General features: G+C 40.4%; 1 protein-coding gene across 2 annotated transcripts; it reads right to left on the minus strand.

Annotated features, from left to right (window-relative positions):
• Positions 1-9: 9 nt before the first annotated feature.
• Positions 10-22,359, minus strand: LOC119497433 (sperm-associated antigen 1A-like). Of its 2 annotated transcripts, XM_037785562.1 has the most exons (19): positions 22,233-22,359; positions 20,574-20,721; positions 20,171-20,330; positions 19,933-20,055; positions 19,781-19,845; positions 19,436-19,548; positions 19,220-19,325; positions 18,889-19,019; positions 17,524-17,630; positions 16,969-17,104; positions 14,514-14,969; positions 11,953-12,052; positions 11,110-11,262; positions 10,326-10,483; positions 7,163-7,304; positions 6,238-6,364; positions 5,230-5,394; positions 3,002-3,310; positions 10-1,542 (listed from the first exon to the last, which is right to left on the minus strand). In XM_037785562.1, the coding sequence occupies exons 2-19, from the start codon at positions 20,717-20,719 to the stop codon at positions 1,414-1,416; spliced, it is 2,826 nt and encodes a 941-aa protein (XP_037641490.1). In that variant the 5' UTR covers positions 20,720-20,721; positions 22,233-22,359; the 3' UTR covers positions 10-1,413. The 2 variants fall into 2 exon arrangements, with proteins under 2 accessions (XP_037641490.1, XP_037641491.1); XM_037785563.1 differs by lacking the exons at positions 17,524-17,630; positions 19,220-19,325; positions 19,436-19,548; ... (3 more) ...; positions 20,574-20,721; positions 22,233-22,359 and having other exon boundaries at positions 18,889-18,907.
• Between the last annotated feature and the right edge of the window lie 118 nt (positions 22,360-22,477).

Below are 22,477 nucleotides of genomic sequence, written 5' to 3' on the forward strand. Positions count from 1 at the left end.
TGTAAATAATTAGGGTACTCCATTTGTCTTTTTATTTATCTATTTCATTTTAGCACAGAGAAGAAAACATATGTTCCCAGTTTATTGAATAGCCCTCTGTGAATACTGTACACATTTTGTTTTACATCTCTACTGAAATATAACGTTAAAACCACAGTGAAGAGAAACTGTGAAGTTATTGCCTCTCGCCCCCCAACTTGTCACCCTGAACTAAATGTGGTACATTCATGTAGAACAGATAAAACATTTGAAAACAAAAGAATGGTTTGGATTCAGGCAAGTCTTCAATGTTGGATGACTGGAATGTCCAATAATTAAATACTTAACATTGACAGAATGTCTGCAAATCAATGACATATTTTAAACAATTACGTGCATGTAGCTAAGTGAATATATGTATGATTTATGATGCATGAATCCAAACCATTTAACATTTTGATAAAAGCTACTGAGTGACATAAATATACTCTCTCGTTAGGGAGTATCTCACCAAAAGAAGTCAACCCCTAGTCTGAAATCTAAGGCACGCATCTTGTAAAGATGCTGCTTCTCTCCAGTGTGTGTTCACGTCTGCTTGGCTGAACTGCTGTGAAGATGGCTGTGCGTTTCAGGCTAATTTGGTAAACAAATAGGTTGGATGACGTCGTGTCCTTCCTTATGGAAAAGACACAAACACCAGCCTTTTGAGAGTGACTTGACGTCTGCTAATTGCATAGCTGAATAAACAAAAGAGTCGTGTAAGGTTACACATGGTGTACTTTCTCCTACAGCGTTGTCAGTAGATATCAGTTCAGATACTGTTATCATACTGCACAGAACGGCTTTAAGATATGCAGATAGAGAACATATGGTCGTAATATAACTTTATGTAATGGTTTCGGACATCTTAATTAGCTCCGTAGCAAATGGCCCCGCTTGTTTCTTGGCTGGGTAATATTCAGCATGCACTGAATATTAGCTGGTGTCTGATGGAAGCTCATTTATCAAACGACTGACCGAAACAAGGAAGCTCACCTGCCTGTAGGGGAAACGCTCGCCTGTAGCCTTACATAACATTGCACATTGGACCCTATTTATCAGTACACTAAAGTGAAAGGTCCATAGTATCCCGCTGTCTGCCTGTTGTACAACGCAAATGGTTAGTGGTGGTACAAAAGTAAATCTGCATAGCAAAAATGTTCTGGAGAGAAAAATATATTCCTTATATTGTCACTCAAAAACATACAGTGATCAGATCATTTACAGCACAGACCAGGAGAGTGAACGCAACTCCACTGCGTTGCTTTCGGGGGCACATTCTGCAGCTTCCTGCCTTTTCGTGTACTCAGTTCTTGTGCAGCGTTTTGCATAGATCCAAGAGTTGTTGTAGTGGCGCAGCAGCTCATGCAGCAGGCAGCAGGGGGTCAGCGGGGGTCAGATGTATTTGTTGGCCAGATTCTGAACATCGTTCTTAGTGAACTCCGCGCTCTGCACAACGGACAGATGCTCGAACAGCTGAGTCATGTGGCGACGCTCATCCTTCTCCAGCAGCATCAACACGACCTGCGAAAACAGCATCATTTATCACCCAATGCTCAGCTGCTGGGGACAAAGTGGACAGATCACTCACATAATGATTTATTAGGTGAAGTAGTTAGCAAATTAAATGTTAGCTCTGTAAGGAGATACGTGACTTATAAATAAACTAAGATATTTTTTATCGAAATAGCCTTCGTCACGGTCTGGCGCTGTGCCCGGAGGACGTTGGACTTTTTCTTTTTGTTAAGAATTCATCTTGTGTTAATCTTTTAAGTGGATTATTAGTTCTGTAATTGTCTCGAGGATTTGGGTTTTCTGTTATATTCATTAATTCGAGTGTTTCCTGTTTTATTTTGATAAGTTCACCCCTCTTGTGTCTCGTCTGGTTTTGTTTCCTGCCCTGATTTGTTCCACCTGTGTTCAATCACCCTGCTCTCGTGGTGGATTTAGTCTCTGTGTTTCCCCTGTTTCTTTGTCAGTTTGTCGTCGCTCCTGGTCTGATGTGTTTCTCCCTTGAGAGAGGTTTTCCAGCGTTTTGTTCCTTTTCACTTTACCTTGTAGATTAGCTTTTTGCCTGCCGCATCAGCTGCATTTCTGATCTCTGTAAGTTTATTTTATGATTAAAATAATTGAACTCTGCCTGCTACCAACTCCAAGTTGGGAAACAATCAAAGGCAGGAAGTAAAACCAGACAAGACAAGAGGGGTGAACTTATCAAAAGAAAACAGGAAACACTCAAATGAAAAAATATAATAGAAAACCCAAATCCAAGAAACCAAACAGAACTAATAATCCACTACAAAGATGAACACAAGATAGTCTTAATTCTTAACAAAAAGAAAAAGTCCAACGGTCTCATGGGCACAGCGCCAGACCGTGTCAGCCTTTTAGGGTGTAGGTTACATACCTACCAACCTCGAGACCTTAAAAATAGTGAGGATTTGAAAACCAAAATGGGGGGTCTGGTGGTCCATCACCAGAAAAAAATGGAGTTTCAGAGACTTTGTTTCCTGCTTTCTGGTGATTTTAGTACACTAAACCAGCATTGTTATGTTAAACTTTTGATTCAACCTTTAACTCCAAGGAAAGATGCTCAATGCATCTTTTCGCTGCATTGAGCAAAGCCCAACTTTGGGCGCAGCTCAAACATGAGCTCAAACTGCGCTGTGTTGCGAGCATAGATTGCTCTCTTCCACCAGGAAACGACAGTTGGTGTAGCTGTATTGTCGTCCGGGTGGAAACAGTAGGGATTATACACACTGTTCAGTTCCAGAAACAGACTAAGATAACGAAAAGGAAAAAAAGTGGGAAAATTTGCCATAAATCGGGAGATATGCAGGAGAATTGTGACCCCGGGAGGAAAACCGGGAGAGGGCAATGAAAAACGGGAGTCTCCCGGGAAAAAAGGGAAGGTTGGCAAGTATGGTAGGTTATTTTGCGAATTCCAAAACCTCCCATGAATGGGACATAAACCGTATCTTACCGAGAACCTGTCGGCGGTGTGCAGGTGGTTGAGGTGTCGGTAGACCAAGTTGGGGTCTTTCTCCAGGAGGTGGGAGTCCAGCGCCTGCATGATGAAGATGATGTTTTTTCCATCCACCTGGGTGCTCAGTAACTGGGGAAGCATCTCCGGGGTCGTGGAGGCCAGCAGGTCAGCGCAGGCCGCTGTGTTTCCGCTGCAGCGAGCTGCGTACAGAGCTTGGCCGAACTCGTAGGCGTCGGTCGGCCGGAGGTTGATGGTATTATCCTCTCCTCTGTGACTGCTCTCTGAGATTTCCTCGTCACCCTCAACCTGAGGAAGAAGATGAACAGACGTGGATTTACAGAGGAAAGAGGGTTTGTTGGAGAAGTTTTAAAGGGGCTCTATGTAAGAATCAGAAATTGCTCGTTCACAGTGAAACCTGTGGCCGTTAAGTCAAGGACAGTCAGTGTCCTATTGCTCGCGCTTGTGCTCACACTACGTAGACGTGAGTGAGCATAGGTCACTGTTAGCCCAGTAGTGGAGCTGAAGAGAGTAAAGGCACTCGCGAGCGTGTATGACGTCACATCCGTTGGATTTTCCCAGAAAAAACGGCCCACATTCTTTGCATTAAAAGCATTCTACAGGCTGATAGAGAAAACCCAGAAAGTCGCAGGTCTCATTTTTTAGGTTACAACTTGTTCACACAAAAACAATTAAAAAATGTTTTTACGTGTAAAAACGTACATACGGTCCCTTTAAACGTTGAGGAAAGATGGCAATGCTTATGTTACGGCCGCAGCCGGCAGCCTCTTCATCTGTCTAACCTGGCTTTGTAGTACTGTGTTTATGTAAATCAGGATGTGTGGTCCCCTGTACGGGACTGATTCCACCAGCTGAGGCACCGCCCTTCTCTGAGCTGGAGGTTCCTGATTGGATCGGTACCCGGCCCGGTCATCCAATCCCAAGGAGGCAACTCCCAGCTGAAGATTTAAATGTTTGGCCAGCCTGACAGTCGTCATGGCTAACGTGTCTCTCACATGGTTATGCTCCTTTAAGGAACTATATAATGTTAATTGTGGTTGTTAACTGTGAATTGAGGTACTCGACTCGTAGATGGGGAAGTGGGCCGGGTTAGATTTCATAACTGACTTCAACACGGTAGGATAGTTGTTTTGTCTAGAGTCACTAGTGTTCACGGTGCTGTTTAGACTGTTTTTTTCGGTTCTAATAAGTAAGGTTAGTTAGTGAGGTTTTATTTTCCATTCAGTTTTCTTTAAAGTAAGTTAGATTCATAGCTTTTATTTTAAGAGTCCTCTTTTTGTTCTACTTATTTATTTGATTTTAACAGCACCCGCAAGCCCTTTCCTTTAGTCTGCCTCACCTCCTTTCGTTGTTTGTTCACTCCTTGTGAATAAAATGAGCCAAGAAAATTTGGTTTTATGTTGCTTCCCTTTACCCTAGCGAGCTGGGTCGTATCATAAACGAGGGCTCGCCCGGGATCTTAAAAGATTTCCGGAGCCAAAAGTTATTAAAAGCTTGGAGATTGGATCGTGTGTAGGCAGCTGAGTTTATTGGGCGCACAACTGGACATGGCGTTGTTTGATTTGGAGCATTTTTTTGCCAAATTAACCACCGTCGTAAAGATGACCTAGTTCAAATTGCAAACTACTTCAGTATCTCGTATCCCAAAAAGTTTATTAGGAGGGAGCTTAAAGCCCTAATTATAGGTAAGTTGGTGGATGTGCATCTATGTTCATGTGCACACTGCATTCTTGTAAATACCAGACTTTAACAGAATGAGAGAGGCCAAGAGACGTAGGCAGGTGTTGTTAAGCCAAGGGCACATTCTGCATGCTAAGTGGCTTGTCTGGGCTTGTTTAGTGGAAACGGCTGCCTACAGTTTTAATGAGCAGTTGTTGAGAACAGTCCAGTGTTAATATGCTGTATATTTGACTTGATGGGTCAAATTATGTTAGCTAAAAAGAGTCCATTTTATATGCAGGACATTCTTCAACCATGTCTTTGCAGTGGATGCAGAGAGAGAGGGTGATAATACGCAGTTCGTGTGGCCTGCAGTTCCGACTAAGGCCACTAAACCCTCATCACCACACAGCCAACACTATTCCAAGGGGCTTGATCTGCAGCCAGAGCCAGAGTGGAAAAAGACAATGCCACTTTCCAGGTGAGCACTATACAGTATCTGACTTGAAGCCCGGTTGAAATATTAAGAAAAATGCATGTGTATCTACCTCTGTGATGGGGACAGTCTTTCTAGGTTTGGCTTGTGAAGCATCGGCGTTGGCCAGACTCTGCCTGAGCAGCACTGTGACCTCCTCCAACTCCTTCTCAGCCTCCTGCACGTTGGGATCCTGCTGCAGGACCTCCTGCAGGTCAGAGCTGCACGCCAGGTAGTCCTGGTGGAGGGACAGACAAAATACAGCTTCAGGAATGCAACCAAAATGTGCAAGTGACACTATAAATATTTTAGCAGGGTGTGAGAAATTAAATTATATGAATTTAAACTACGGCTGTCAATCAATTCAAATGTTTAATCGCAATTAATCACAAATTAATTACCCATTTGTATCTTTTCAAAATGTACCTTTAAGGGAGATTTGTCAAGTATTTCATACTCTTATCAACATGGGAGTGGACAAATATGCTGCTTATGCAAAAGTACGTATATTTTTACTATTGGAAATCAATTAACAACACAAAACAATGACAGATATTGTCCAGAAACCCTCACAGGTACTGCATTTAGCATAAAAAATATGCTCAAATCATAACATGGCAAACTGCAGCCCAACAGGCAACAACAGCTGTCAGTGTGTCAGTGTGCTGATTTGACTATGACTTACCCCAAACTGCATGTGATTATCATAAAGTGGGCATGTCTGTAGAGGGGAGACTCGTGGGTACCCATAGAACCCATTGTCATTCACATATCTGGAGGTCGGAGGTCAATGGACCCCTTTGAAAATGGCCATACCAGTTTTTCCTCGCCAAAATTTAGCGTAACTTTGGAGCGTTATTTAACCTCCTTCACGACAAGCTAGTATGACATGGTTGGTACCAATGAATTCATCACTCTAGCTTTAAAACCAAGCCCGCTACAATCTAAAAATCGCAAGTTGCGTTTAACAAATTTGTGGCATTAAGACAAATTTGCGTGCCCTAATGCCCTAATTTAAAGATTTCCCTTTAGCCCTGGTTATAAACAAACACATTCTCTCATTAACGGCAGCTCTCTTTACCTTGAGGCCTTTACTGGCCAGGGCTCGCCTGTAGAAGGCCTTCTTATTGGTCGGCTCCACTTTCAGCGCTGCATCACAGTCCTGCCGGGCCTCGGTAAACCTCTCCATCTTCAAGTAGCACAGGGCTCTGCAAACACACACACACACACATCACTTGGGATTTTTATTTTTTTCACCAGCAGCTAATATGATGCGTGACTAAACGGTATCATGAGTTTGTGACTCATCGGCTGTGACTCAGACTTGAAGATAAAGGCTGAAAGCATAAAACAGATGAGGCATGAGATAGAATTTGCATCTCTGGAATAGTTTCGCTTTCTTCGTGAATATGTTTTCAGTATTTTTCAGTCTGTGTGACAGCAGCAAGTGTGTGTTTGCTCTGGTGTGGCTGTACATACAAGCTCTTTTCCACAGCAGAGCTCAACACACACAAACATGAACACACAATAGGGCATTTTTCAGGTCTGCATCACAGTTTCCTCTGCGTCATGGTCAACAATCTACATACTATTGTGAAAAAGAAAGGAGGGAGGGGTCACTGCATGCCCGCTGAGTTCGCTGTATGTCTCTTTAGATGAAGATAATATGATAGTGGCTATAAATGGAGTTGTGATTAACAGAGATGAAGCAGGCAGCTGTTCCCTGAGCCTGGAACCAACAATACATGCTAATTTACTACCACTGACAGACTGGTTGGGATTGCATGCACCGCCTGGCAGATGACAGATAATTAATCGGTCTGATTTAATTTATCCAAACCAACACATTGATTGTCTGGGTGTGTTCTGACATTCCTGCTTTATTAGGAAACAAACCATGAGTAACAAGTGTAGAGCATCACAAACGCAGTGTGAGGAATAGAAAGTGAAAGAGGCCACAGCGATGTTGGTGTTTATTCATGCTGATGTGAGGTTGTTCCTCTAACCTGTTGGTGTAGATAGCACACTCTTCTGGCTTTAGCTTAAGGCATTCAGTGTACTTTCCCAGTGCATCCTGGTACTGGCCCTTCTTCACAAACTCATTCCCTTCTTGCTTCAGCGCTGTGAAACGCACTTCTGCTTTCCTTTCTGCAAGACAAAGTAAAGTGGTGATTATTGCTTACTCACATTGAAGAGCAGTTCTCCTTTCGGGTGAAGTAATGAATCCACATTGACACTTGCAATACATGTTAAAGCTTCAGTATGCAGAATATTTTTGGCATTATTGGGCAGAAAATCCATAACCTTTCAGCATATTGTAATTCAAGTGTTCTGAGAGAAAACTAGACTTCTGCACCTCCTTATGGCTCTGTTTTCAGGCTTTACAAAAATCTAGCCTGTGATTGGAGACTTTGGCCAATCACAGGACACTTCAGAGAGAGAGCGTTCCTATTGGCTGTTCATTCAACAGCGGCAGCTGTCAATCACTCGCGAACTCCGACCAAACAGTCAAACTAGGCAGCGCTGATCAAATATGAATCAATATTCTGTTACTGTAATGCCTATTTCTCATATAAAATGTTTTCAGAAACATCTTGTAGTGTACTGTTTAGCTGTAAAATGAGAAAGTGTGCTCTGGCTGGTGGGCGGTGCTTGGTATTTCATCAACAGATCTCAACATGGCTGCCGGGTCACAAACTTTCTAATTTTACAGCTAAACAGTACACTACAAGATGATTCTGAAAACATTTGAGGAGAGAAATAGGCATTATAGTAACAGAATAGTGATTCCTATTCCATGGCCTTGTTGAGTACTCGATTCTGATTGTTCAATCACGGCGTTCTACGGTCTGTTATTTCTTTATAGCAGACCGTTGCTATGGACGCAGTTCGAATGTTGGACTCTGGCGGACTGTTTTTGTGTCAAATTATTGATTTCTTAAGTAAGTAGCAGTGTAATAAGCGGGATAATGTACAACTAGCGGGTCATTGTTGTGAAAGATACCCCTTCAGGGCGATGCCGTCTCTCATCGCCCTGAAGGGGATTCTTTCACAACAATGACCGGCTCGCTGTACTTTATCCCTCACATATTTGATCAGCGCTGCCTAGTTTGACCGTTTGATCGGAGTTCATGAGTGATTGACAGCTGCTCAGAGACGACAGGCTCCAGATCAGCTCAGATTGGTTGTTTTCTTCTGGTCTGTGAAATCTTGCAGATGCCATTAGGAGCACCGGAGGACACAGAGGCACACGATTTTTTTCAGATTACCTGTCTCATGCACTACTGTCGGGATATAGTGACCGTTTTATAAAATTAACCTTTTTTAATCAAATTTGCTCCATTTAAACCCACTGCTGCTTTAATTGACCTCTATTTTATTTCTAAGGAAGCCTAACACAAGGGAATATGCCAGTCTCGTATGCTATAAAAGCTTGAGGGGTTAAACCCTTGAAATTAATGCTGTGCTAGCTGGACGTGAGGCTTGAGAGTTAAGTCAGCAGTCAGCCACGGTGTGGACTAAGGGCTAATCAATCTGCTGCAAAGTGTCTTCTGGGAGGAAAAACTGTGCCAGCAGGTCTATTCTTTCATTCGGCTTTAAAAATAACAGCTGTAGCACAGCCCTGGGAATGGAAAAACTGCTTGGTCAGTGAACAGAGGTGACACGTCCACTTATATAAAAATTAGGCCTTTGACATTCTCCCCCCCTATCTTAGTGCGGAGTGAAAGAGAAACAGGAACAAGCTGAATTTTAGTCGTAAAAATATAGAGGCTATTTTCTTTTAATCCTCTACGTCGATGTGAAACGGTGGTGGAAGAAGAATCCTTTTGTTGTGTCAAAATATCACAAGTCCTGCAATGAAAATGTAAACTATGTAACATTAGGTTAGGTAGGTTTTATTGTTGGTCTGCTGATTTCAACTGCTTTGCTTGTGGGTGTGTTTCATGGGTTCAATACATGAGTGTTTTTATTATGCTCTATTCTCCTGTCCTGTGTGCGGTTGACTTTCTTTATACTATTGACTCACAACCTGTGACGAAACCAGTCATTCCGTCACAAAAGTACGCAATTATTTTAATCAAAATGTCAAAAGTTTAAGTACTCAACGGCAATGCAGACACTTTGGGTATTACTGTATCAATTATTACTGATTCATTCATGTGCCCATATCATCTAACTGCTGCTGTTAGTCGAGGTGGAAGTAATAAAGTATTTTATACACTATTGTGTAGCAGTCAAATCAACAACAATGCATCTTATTTTACAAGATTATCATATGTTTAGTATGAAAAATGTAAAATTACTGATGTCAAGCATACTTTTTGATAGAGTAGCCTATTAAAGTGTGTGAGAGTTTGTAAATTAATGTTTTGATGTGAATTTACTTCAATTCATCAAGAATTTTCTATGTTTTTAGATTCTCCGTTCACGTGGAGGCATGTGAGAAAAAAAAAAGAAGTATTTTTTTATCATCATAAAACATCAAGTCAAATAGCAAAAGGAGCAAGTCTCTTTATGTAATACATAAATCATTGGCTAAGCAATATAAGTATATCTTTCATAAACTAAAAAGTGGGCTACAAGTATATACAGGTATACTTGCAGTAAAAAAAACTATTAAACTCAAAGTACTTTAAAGTGTACTTTCATAAACTAAAAAGTAGGCTACAAGTATATAACTATTAAACTAACAGTATTCACTTGTAGTATAGTTCATAGTATAGTTGCAGTACAAAATACAACTTAGATGTAAACTACTTGTGTTCTCAAAGTTTACTGTTCTTACACTTAAAGTACACTTAAAAGTATACTTTCTAAACTAAAAAGTGGGCCAATTTAGTCCCAAGTAGTATTGAATTAGTACACTTACAAGTATACTACTAGTACATTGATATTAGTATACTTACTACGTGAAGTAAACTTAGGGGAAGTATACTTGAACTTTACTTAAGTATACTTCATAAAATATATATAGGATACTACTTTTTCGTAAGGGCCGTGTTAAGGATTTACACGGGAGCCCGAAAACACTGTCCACATGTGACTTGTCGAGACTTTATAGCAAAAAGAATATCCCAAAGAATATTTCTAGCCCCAAGTAAGTGTAAAATCCTGTGTTTTGGGGGACAAATCTCAACAGTTCATGGTTATGACTTTTTAAAAACAGACCTGCATCTCTGACTGCCATCTCTGCTCGAGCTTGGAGGACCTCTGCGCTGGGTGGCCCCTCTATGCGGTGCTGCTGGGCTGACAGAGGCACCAGGGGAATGTCCGGGAGCTTCTCTCTCCACTCGAGGCCGTCCTGCTCGATCAGCAGCCGGGTGATCCTGGAGGAGGATACATGGATGTTACACGTGGACACCCATATAGATGGAATACACAGACAAAGTATTAAAAAGGCTCACAGCAAGTAAGTCTTAAAGGTATGTGCAATTAACACCAAGTTTTGTACTGTTTAGTGTGTGTCTTTATGCAAGCATCTTATTGTTACATGTTGTAGATATATATGGACGTGTGCTAAAGCTGTGACCTTCTGGCACTCCTGAACACAAAGCAGCCAGGTGAGTTTCCCTATTGCGTAACAGAGAGAGGACATGCACTCTGAAAGCCATAATTAGCCTCTAGTTGGAGCTGCTTTTGAACACCAGCTAAATCTGTTAGCCACTAATAAGACTTTGTAAGTTTGTTAATTTGATTGAATTAAGTCTTTGATAATATTATACAAGACAGAGAGTGATTCCTTATCTCATACCTTTTTTATTTCCTAATCTAAGACACCTCATGATATTATGTGTCACAAAGAATTAAAATGGATAGCGAAGAGACTTTCATCATAGATCTCTTTACCATATCTTATTCAGCCAAATGCTGGCTTTGTGATGCCAATGAGACCATTCCATGTGAATATGAATGTTGACACTCATTCAGTGATGTGAGAAGTGAAGGCTAATACCTGTTGACGCTGTCGTTTGCTGCCTGCACGCTGGTGTCTATCTGCAACACGGTCTTGTAATCCACGTAGGCCGGACGGTAGCGCTCCATGGAATCATAAGCCATGGCCCGGCGAAGGAGGGGCTTGAGGGAGAATGACTGCAGCTCCAGGGCTCTGGTCGGTATAAATAGATGTGATGAGACAGGAGCAAAGGATCAAGTCTGCTATACATGCTACTGTCTGAGAGGGCTGGATTGGGAATCTTGTGCTGTGTAAGTATATAGTACTCTGGTGTACACATGTACTGTGGTGTATGTGTGAATGAACCATCACACAACCCTGTTTGCCCTTGAAGTTGAAGCTTAAGCAAACATAGCAAGTTTTTAAAGGCTTTCACATGGGAGGTTCCCTCAAGTTATCCTGAGTTTGCTCCTTATACAACTTCTAAAGAGATTAATAAAAATTCCTTACAACACACCCTAGTGCAAATAACCTCATAAAATAATAATCATCTGCTACTGAGGTATGTCAAATGATGTTAAATGAAGGCTGGAAATGAGAAGCTTTTCAAGGTAAAACCCAGTATGAATTGTGAAATTTGGGTTGACACCCACAGCTTAAAAATTAATTATATGCACATTACGTAGGTGTGAGGCTATCAGAACAGCATCAGTAAAGAAAAAGGTAACGCCTGCACACTACTCCATACCACAATATTTTTATTGACTACATTTCGAGTAAACACTGACCTGACGAAGATCCAAGCAGGATCGAAACAAGGGTCAATAAAAATATTGTGGAATGGAGTAGGCGTTACCTTTTTTCTGTACACAGTGTTACAAGATAGTAAATAACGTGTCTCACCTTGTGCAGTCTTGTATGCACTCTTGACTGTTGCCATCTTTAAGGTAGCAGGCTGCTCTGTTAGAATACAGAATGCACAGATCCTCTGGACTATCGATTCCTGCATAAAAAAAGAGAAACAGAACTCAGAAACAGTGTACGTAGCTTACCAATCTCTTGGGATCTGTTAGACAGAATATCTGTAACACTGTCAAACATTTAAACAGGCTTTAAATAATCTCTTGGCTGGTTTGTGTGTGGCTTTAAAAAGCCTGTATGAATCATTTATAACAAGGCATCTCAAACTTTTTGGGGCCAGATTAAGCATAATGCTTACTGCCATGTATACTCTTAGATGCCATTAGAACTATTTATTCTAAAACTTTTCAACCTAAATACTTCAGACCTTTTTAATAGTGATAAACAGAAACATATTTCAATATGAATCATGTTAACACCGCTTTGTTTTGCTGTGATATTCCAGGTGCACTGTAATCAGATGTCGCTTTAGCTTGGCTGGCTTCAATCGCCAGCACCTTAGACGCATTTTAGTCTCCCGTCACTGTCGCTTGTTATAACTGTCGTCATATTTTCTCAACTTAGCTGGTTTGGACTTAGCGTCATTTGACGATGTGGACTGACTCAAGTATTTCCCTATGTTCATCAGCTAGCTAGCTGGCTGGCTAATAAGCTAAGCTAAGCAGCAGCAGGATTATTGAGTTTCTATTTGCCCAAGTGAAAGTAATGGACACAATATGCTTGTTTTATTGGCGCAAATGGTCCCCACCTGTAGATATGTACTTTTTAATGATACAGCACCATTTTATAATTTATGGCTAATTAATCCGTGGACCCCCTGACAGAGTGCCACGGACCCCTGAGGGTCCACGGACCCCTGAGGGTCCCCGGACCCCACTTTGAGAATGACTGATTTAAAATGTTCAGAGGTTACTGGCTGTACGCAACAGTACAGTGTGTTCTGACCTGACACAGATGGAAACATGGGAGTCCTGCTCAACAAGGACATGGATTTCAATTAGAGGTTCAGTGTCTGTTATACTGCCAATATCTCGTCACACTCCACCTTTGGTGCCGTATGTGTGTGTGTTGCAATGATGGCATCCTGTATTGACTGTCTGAAGAACTTGCATCAGCATTAGAAGCATGACTTTCAAAACGACATTTTGAACAGATAAAAAATGGCTGATTCATTAGCGAATAATCGCGAACGACTTCTAGGACGTTTTCTCCTGGAACTTGCCCACACAGACTGCACAATTTCCTATTCTCTCCACTTGCCTAACGGGACACCGTTTTCACCATCACTATCACTGACGTGGGCAAATCAGGCTTATACTGTATATGACAGACAGAGCAACATTAAAAACAGTCAGCTTAGCATGCCACCTCATCAGATGAAATTAGATTATGGATGATGACACAGTGAGGCAGTGATGATGATGTCTCAGCAACTCCTCACACTTAGTGAGGTTACTGTGACAGTAGGGCATGTGCAGGATGTTAGTGGTACAAACTAGGGCATCAATATACAGACCCAAACATGACTTTGAGACCCTGTAAAAGACCGTTTGAATGTCAATAATAAGTGTCCCTTTTTGACAGACCACCAACCACTGAAAGACTGTATCCTCATCTCTGCTCTGAGCTCTATTCTGTCTGCATTACATGTAGCCGTCCCTACATCAGACGGAGGATGGTCCTTGGATGATGTCCAGTCACTTATAGAGTATATAGTATAGTGAGTACATTATAGCAGTCCACAGATAGACAGAGAGAGTATGTTTGATGGTGGATGAGCCCGACAGGCAGCAGTTTCTCTCCCTCCATCACTTTCTCCCTCTCTGTGAGAATTATAGCTGCGGTCCTACAGATTCAATTTCACAGTGAGTGGTTAGCGGTCATGTGACCTGGACAGACCTGAGCTGAGAGGCTTAGCGCCAGGCCGAGGCTAAAACATAAACACTGTCCGTATACACCACATAGAACGGCCACATTTTGACGCATCGCTGTAGGGACAAAAATCACTAAATACACAAACAAACAGCCCAAACTTTTAGCTCCTAAATATTGAAATCTTTGTTGCTTTTTCTAGACTATGTGCATTAATGTCTCCTTGGAGAGATCATTTCTGTTGTTTAGGTATAATTTCTCTCATGGAAAATATCTTCTTTGGTGTTTTATTTTTGTTATATCCTACACTGTGATAAAGCAATATAAACTAAATGGATGCACTGGTATTATGACAGCAAGGTCATGACCTTTGATTTACAATTGCGTTGGCCAGTTATAGGAAACAGTCTCCAGAGCATAAACACCATAAAAGAAATATGTATTCAAATATGGGTGAGACTGGTGATGAAACATCAGTCAGTTAAAATATGGGCCAGTTGTTTATAACACACAGTGTAAATGATACTGACATGGAGGCGCATAGTAAACTATGCTATACTATAGTAAACTTATATCCAATATCAAACATCATACACACTATGTGACTGATCTACCAACCATGTTCTATAATAACAACAACAGCAGCAACCATGAGGACTCTTCCACCCTACCTGAATCTGTATAGCCTTGAATGGCTAGCGAGTATTTCTCCAGTGCATCGGCAAACTGTCCATTTTTAAACAGCAGGTTCCCTTCATTCTTTAGCCGGGACAGAGGTGGGGGCAGGGCTCCACATGGGGCATCAAGGTTGACAGTTTCCCCTGCATTTCCTCCAACCGGAGTGTCTTTACCGCTGTTGCTCTGATCAGCCGGGGCTGAAGCTGTCGAGCCCCTCTTGCCTGATCCATTGGCTACCTTTTCCTTGGACTCCTGCGTGACTTTGTACTTGTCAGAGCTGCCTCCTTTGCTCTTCCAGTGTCCATGGTGGGAGTTGTTGGAGTCAGTGTGAGGACCCCCGTCCCCTCTGCTGTGGGGCTTCTTTTGAGCGTTACCCATGTCTCCCCTTTCGGCAGGAGCAGCTGAGCTCTCCTCCCCTCCCACAGGCTGGCTGGGTTCAACCGGATGAGCTAGAAGGGAGAGGGAGGGGAGGCAGAGAACCAGAGAGAACACACAGAGAGAGAGAGAGAAGGGGGAGGCACACCCACAGGAAGGAGTCAGCGGTTACATCACAGTGGGGGAGGGTTGGACACACATGACATAGAGCCACTTCAGAGAGGGAGTTCCAGGAAGCAGCCACACTCAGCAGTGAATTATGAAAGCACTGGGTGGGGGCAGGGCAGATAGCACGCACAGCATAGACCGTATGTCACGTTACCCAGAGGGCCATGGGGTGTTTCCTCTTTCTATAGCACAGACCGACAGAAGGGTTTGGGATGAAAGTGACTGACCCTACTATTACCAGATTGGTGAGGCTTTCTCGGATGTTTTGTGAAAATCAGTGGATTAGAGGGCAAATCCTAGGCCAGGCAGCTACAGTGGGGACAAATATACAGATATTAGGGCTGTCAATCGATTCAAATATTTAATTGTGATTAATCGCATGTTTGTCCATGATTAATCAAATTTTTTATTTGTTCAAAATGTACCTTAAAAGGAGATCTTTCAAGTATTTAATACTCTTATCAACATGGGAGTGGGCAAATATGCTGTTTTATGCAAATGTATGTATATATTTATTATTGGAAATCAATTAACAACACAAAACAATGACAAATATTATCCAGAAACCCTCAGAGGGACTGCATTTAGCATAAAAAATATGCCCCAAACTGCATGCGATTATCATAAAGTGGGCATGTCTGTAAAGGGGAGATTCGTGGGTACCCAAGGAACCCAAAATATTGGATGTTGACCAACCACAGAGTATTCAGCAAGTCTTATACATTCAAATTTCAATGCTGAGTTTTAAGTTCTGTAAATAGGGCAACCAATATTGGAATTTTGTTGCCGACTGTCGATATTTGAAAGTTTACGGTTCATCAGCCGACACAAATAATTACATAATGTAACAATATTTTCGATCAGGATCCTTTAAATCTTGCGATGAAATAATTAAGAATAAGACATGTTCTGAGTGGGACATTTTACATTTGGAAAATAAACCAAATGTTCTCTTTGGTGGAATAACTAGATAATTATGAAACTTTCTAAACCCTCTCAAATATATATCTTTTGCATTTCTGTACTACAATTTAATGTTACTTATTGCTGACATACATTATATCTAAACACTAATGTTTCTGTGATAAACTAAAATCTAGGGCTGGGTGATATGGCCAAAATCTTCACAATAGAGATCATTTCATATCTTGATAAGGTTAAATATCATGATCTAGCATGTTTTCTGGTAGTTCAGTAAATAAGTATTCTATATGAAATAACCACATGGTAAAGCCTATTTTTGTAAACTCCTGTATGAATTAAATACTTGACAAATGAAAAATGCAGACTATTTTCTCATTTTTAGAGTTTGAGTGCAAAATGAACATTTTAAGTGAAATTATAGAGAAAAGAAATAAATATAGGCCTAGCGTATGTTGTGATAGAAACAATATAGAAAAGTATATAAAACGATATATATTGTTATATTGCCCAGCCCTACTAAAATCTACGATAGTATCTATGCCAATATATTGGTCAGGCTCTATTATAAAACTAAGCAAATTCAGTCATTTTACCCACCATAGAGCTACAGATCTACTGCACTACGTATATGGCTGTTAGTTTTTATATTGATTTAAGATCAGCAGTAGTAATTGGGGAGTAAGGGCTTGCTACTCAATGCACGGCCTTGGTACAAGAATAATTTTTCCACTGAAAAACTGCAAAATGCTGCTTTTACACAACACATAACGGATACTGATTTAAAAAGCAGACTATCTCTAAAATCTAATTAAACTGTCCATGTTGTATTAAATACAACTAAGACAACATTACCTTCATTTAAATTGATCATATATAGATTTCTGGATGGATTCAGGGAATTATAAACGCTCACTGGCTTGTGTCCGTGTGTGTATGTCAAGGATATAGATATTGATTATGGAGGTGTCTACACAATCTCACCAGTCTGTTCTGCTTTTGTCTCGTCGTCATTGTCGTCATCTTCATCTTCTACCTCTTGGATGAGGATTTTTTTGCCTTTGCTTTGCTGCTCTGGTTGACATCCCGTCATCTTCTTCTCTGTTTCAGACAGAAGTTTCTAAACCACAAATAATAAACACATTAGAATTTGTCAAAAGTAGGAACCCAAGTTCTGTTAAGTAAGTCAACAAAGGTGACACACTATTGATACCACAATCACCCATATACAACTGAGCTATAGTGAATGGCTTACAGTACATTAAAATCCCTAATATGTATTGAATGGACATATAAACAATGTCCTCAAAGGTGACGACTAAATAAAATACACCCTGAGCTCACATCTAACATAGAACAACTGAAAAAGCTACACCATTCTCTATTTACAGTAACAACAGACTACATGTGATTGTATTAATATCTTGCAGCAGCTGCAATCTGTTTTAAGTGCCTGATCTCACACAAATTTAGTGACACCTAGTGGACAAAAAGGCTACTGGCATGTAATCAACATGCCTCAGTGCTTGTATCACCTACAGTGGCTGCAGCATTCTGCGGCTCTTTCCTGAGCACCACCCTCAGGTCTTCAGCAGCCATTTGGAAGTTGCCCATGTGACTATAAATGGTGGCACGACGTAGCAGGGCTGATGATGAAAAATAAACCACATACAGTATAGACTTTACACACATTGAAGCTATTGTTTAAGAGGACATATCATGCTCATTTTCAGGTGCATACTTGTATTTTGGGTTTCTACTAGAGCATGTTTATAGGTTTTAATGTTCAAAAAACACTTTACTTTTCTCATTCCGGCTGTGCTGCAGCACGTCTTTTCACCCTCTGTTTGAGCTTCTGCTCACTTGGTGATGTCACCAAGTAACATATTTTGCCTAGCAGCTAGTTTGGCAAGTAACACATTTTGCCAAACTAGCTGCTGGGCAAAATGTGTTTCTTGGTGACATCACCACATAACGGAAGAAAAAGGCAGGACTTCAAGCAAGGCGTTTCAGGCAGTTCAGGAGCAGTGTTTCTGTGGGGGAGAGGAACTCCCTTTGGTGTGGACTTTGACCTTTTAAGTTGCGGGACACACCAATCCGACGTCAGAGAACTAGTGGCGACCAAGTCCGTCTGTTGCGCTGCCTCACGTCGCCTTTGTTTTTGGTGACGAGCTACATTTGAACACATCGCAAAGACTACAGTCGATGACCAGTTAGCACGTACGTTCTGCGCTTGCATGAGATGAAATAACTCTCCACACCAGCAGATCACGGTCGTCTGTATTTGTCATTCAAAAAGGGAAACCGGAAGACCGAGGACTGTGGATATACAAGCCGTTGTTATGATACGTACATGAAACAACCAGCGTCTGCCGACCATTTTAAGACCTCTTACTCACCACTTAGCTTCATTCCAGATGGCCATGTATCTGTGTATTGGAATGATCAGATGAGATAAAGATGAAAAATAAGAGATTTCTATGTTTTTCCTTTTGTCTTTACTCGTTGGCTTGCTTTCCTCGCTTTTGTTTCTCTTCTCGTGCACTGTTTAGTTTAAGTTGAATCAATCAGAGTGATTTGTCTCACCGACGTGCACCGCCAATTCAACATGCTGAATCGGCCGCAAAACCTCCAACGCGTGCAGACTAGAGCTGACGGTGCGGGACACACCGCAAAAATATGGCCGACGGACCCTCACCAACGGCCCCAAACTGTCCGACGGCCGACCGTCAAAGCCCTTAAGTACATGCACAAAAAACTATTCCTCCTCTTTAACTCCTGTGCTGTAAAGTGTTTTTTGAGGTAGTGGAAATATAAAATGATGCCAACATTATAATCATATTTCTGTCTACATGTGTTGTTATAATTCCATTAAAGTGCTACTGTACAAAAAAAGGAAAGCACCTTTCATATTGCCTGGTTCCAGCTTGAGTACCCTCAAACAGTCTCTCATTGCGTTGTGCCAGTGCTTGAGATTGATCTCTGCTTGGGCTCTGTTGTTGTATGCAGCCACATTTGGTATAATGGAAAGGCTCCTGTAATGGAAGACCAAAAATAAAATAAACCTTTATTCATAATGAGGTGAATGGACAAACACTTAGAGTTACAGTAAATAGGAATGGAATCAGACTTAAATGAATGACATAAGTCTAATTAAATGCCAGGAAATACAATATAATCCCCTTAGGAGATGTAAAAGGCTTTCTATAATAATGAGTTATTTTAAGAGCCTGACCTGGAATAGTATGCAACTGCCTCCTCATAATCGTTTGCTCTGAAAGCTTCATTGCCTTTGTCCTTTTCACGATTCGCCAGAAGGAGCTTCTCCTGTTGTGTCAGCACTGGATGTATTGCAGAGACCACACATTTCAGACACACACACAACTTCAGTATACACAATGCTTCGCTATGACCACAAGATAAATATGAGCTGATATAAATAATACATTACATGAAACATTCACTTTAGTCTTGATTTTGGGGTGTCCTGTTTTTATAATGACAGATGAATCATTTTTGACCAAATCTCCATCGATTCTTTCACATTCGTTTTCAACATCAAACCTGGAAATAGAGAGAAATATATTTGGGTAAAGGAAGATATTCCGCAAAATGATGCTCTAGAACAGCATCAACCGTTTAACTGTGGATCATTGTAATGAAAGAAGCTTAGCTAAGGCCTTTTTACAAAGTGAAATGTGTGGCAGCTTTTATGTACAGTGCCTGCAGCTGCTGTAACAGTGTGTTCTTTCTTCTGAATATAAAAGACAAATGTAGTAGAGACTGTATGACTCACTTGTCCCATTCTCGATAATCACGTGGGAGTTTTGAAGAATTCCTCTTTTCTTTTGGACCTAAAGTCTGTGGTGGTGACATCAGACTTAATTTTAGTATATTTCTTGTATACATAAATGTACATGTTAGGTACATTGTTGAGACATTTTTTACCTGATTAAGTGGAACGGAGCAATTGGAACCTCTTATTGGTGGCATATTTTCATTCACTAGATCATCAAACACTGACTGCTGTTTTAGTGAAGTCTCAGTCTTTTTGGTTTCTTCTTGCCACGTCTGTAAAGAACAAATTATTTTTAATTAATAAAGATTACTCATTTCGGCCATATAAGAAGAGAGCAGGAAGTGAGTATGATTGATAAAAGAAATGTTACTACAATGTGTAGCATGCCTTCAACTCATCAACAAGTTGGCTCCACTCATCATTAGAGAGGCTGGCTGCTGTGGCCACAGGGTTTTCCTTCCTGAGAGCTCGGCTCCTCGGGTCCAGTTTCTCCAAGTGACTCTCACAGAACTTAATCAGATGAGGATAAATGCCCTCATCGCCAGACCTTTACACAAAGTAAAACATTATATTCTGAAAGACCAAATTTGTAGCAAGTCAAGTTTATCAGAATGTATGGTGTCATGATGTGCTCTACTATCCTTTTACAATTGGTGGTATGTAATCTATTTTCAATAGTGCATGTACATTTTCCAGGATGAGAGAATTATCTTAATGAATATTTGATGAACATACAAAATCAATTCTGACTCGCCCCTTCACACCTCAAGCTCAGTTATGTGGCTTTTACCTCAGTACTCTCAGGATCTTATTCAGGTATTTTGCATCCTTGCATTTTCCAATGTAATCATAGTCCAGGTGCTCCACAGGGACCTTCCCGCCATAGTCAACGGTGGAGGACTGGTTTTGAAGAGCGAAAGCTGCATCTGCACTCATACCTGGGAAAAGTATCTGTTTACTCAGTTACTATGTCAAACAATGTTGTACCAAATAGGAGTTTATTCAAGTGTGCTGTTAGTATACTTATTTTAAACTTAAAATAAGAGAGTATACTTTCAGTTTACTTTTTATGTACTTATCAGAGATATACTTAAGTATATGTAACTTATACAGACAAGTATACAGACAAGTCTAAAACTTATACTGACAAGTATACAATAAAGTCTAAGTATACCTGGCTATACTTGTACTTAATCTTTTGATCGAGATATACTTAAGCAAAGTATAATTAAGTATTCCTGCCTTATAGGCCTACAGAAAGATACTTAGCTTGTAGTTGTGCTTACTTTTTTATAAAGTAGCCTATTAAAGTGTGTGAGAGTTTGTAAATGAATCATTTGATATTAATTTATTTCAATTCATCAAGAATTTTCTACGTTTTTGGATTCTCCGTTCACCGTGGAGGCATGTGAGAAAAATGTATTTATTTTTTATCATCACAAAACATCAAGTCAAATGCAGAAGGAATTGCGCTCCAGCCAATACGCACTTAGGAATGTTTTGCACTAGACACTTTAGGGGAAGTTGCAATAGCACAAGGACCAGTATTTTAGCATTTCAGGATTTTATTGGTCTGAATGATTGTATAAATGTAGATGGTTGTCTCCTATGTACACTATGTTTTTTATGTGTGTGCTTTTGTCTTTTGTCTGTTTTTAATGAGCTCTGCACCGAAACAAATACCAATCAACTGTGGGTTGACATGGCAATAAAAGTATTGATTGATTGATTGATTGATTGATTGATTGATTGATTGAATAGCAAAAGGAGCAAGTCTCTTTATGTGATACATAAATCATTGGCTAGGTACTATAAGTTAAAGTATACAAAGTGTATTTTATTAAAACTAAAAAGTGGGCCACAAGTATACACAAGTATACTTGCAGTATGAAAGCTATTAAACTGAGAGTACTTTAAAGTATATTTTCATAAACTAAAAAGTGGGCTACAAGTATATAACTATTAAACTAACAGTATTCACTTGTAGTATAGTTCATAGTATAGTTGCAGTACAAAATCCAATTTAGATATAATCTAGTCGTGTACACAAAGTTTACTGTTCTTACACTTAAAGTACACTTAAAAGTATACTTTTATAAACTAAAAAGTGGGCCAATTTATTCCCAATAAGTATTGAAATAGTACACTTACAAGTATACTACTAGTACATTGATATTTGTATACTACATTAAGTATACTTCGGGGAAATATACTTGAACTTTACTTAAGTATACTTAAGGGCAGACTGGCTCTCTAAAGCTAGCTAACCCAACATTAGCCTATAGTTCATTTAGACAGAATGTGATTAAATGATGTGAATTATTTGAGAAATTAACGTTAAAGCAATACAGAATTTTCATTTAGGAAATGTCAGTGTTCCTCTTATCTGATAAACGTAATGTTAACTTAACTTAATGCTATCAAAGTTAAAGTAAATAGCTTTAATTACCTGCTGCCGTTTGGTGACCCCTTTGGCTAAACTCTCGCCTGTTACTATGATACAGTTACTATGGTAACCACCACCCGGAAGCTGCACTGCAAAGCGGAAACACGTCACAACAGGCCACAGTGGGCTCCAAATTTGAACTCGTAGCTGGTGGTTTCCTGCAGATAAACATGTAGCAGCAACACAAACAAGGGGTTTAACGTTTATAGCCTACAAGCTGACACCTACAACTGAGCCGACAGAGTCAT

Source organism: Sebastes umbrosus, chromosome 11 (assembly GCF_015220745.1).
Source record: "Sebastes umbrosus isolate fSebUmb1 chromosome 11, fSebUmb1.pri, whole genome shotgun sequence".
Taxonomy (NCBI): Eukaryota; Metazoa; Chordata; class Actinopteri; order Perciformes; family Sebastidae; genus Sebastes; species Sebastes umbrosus.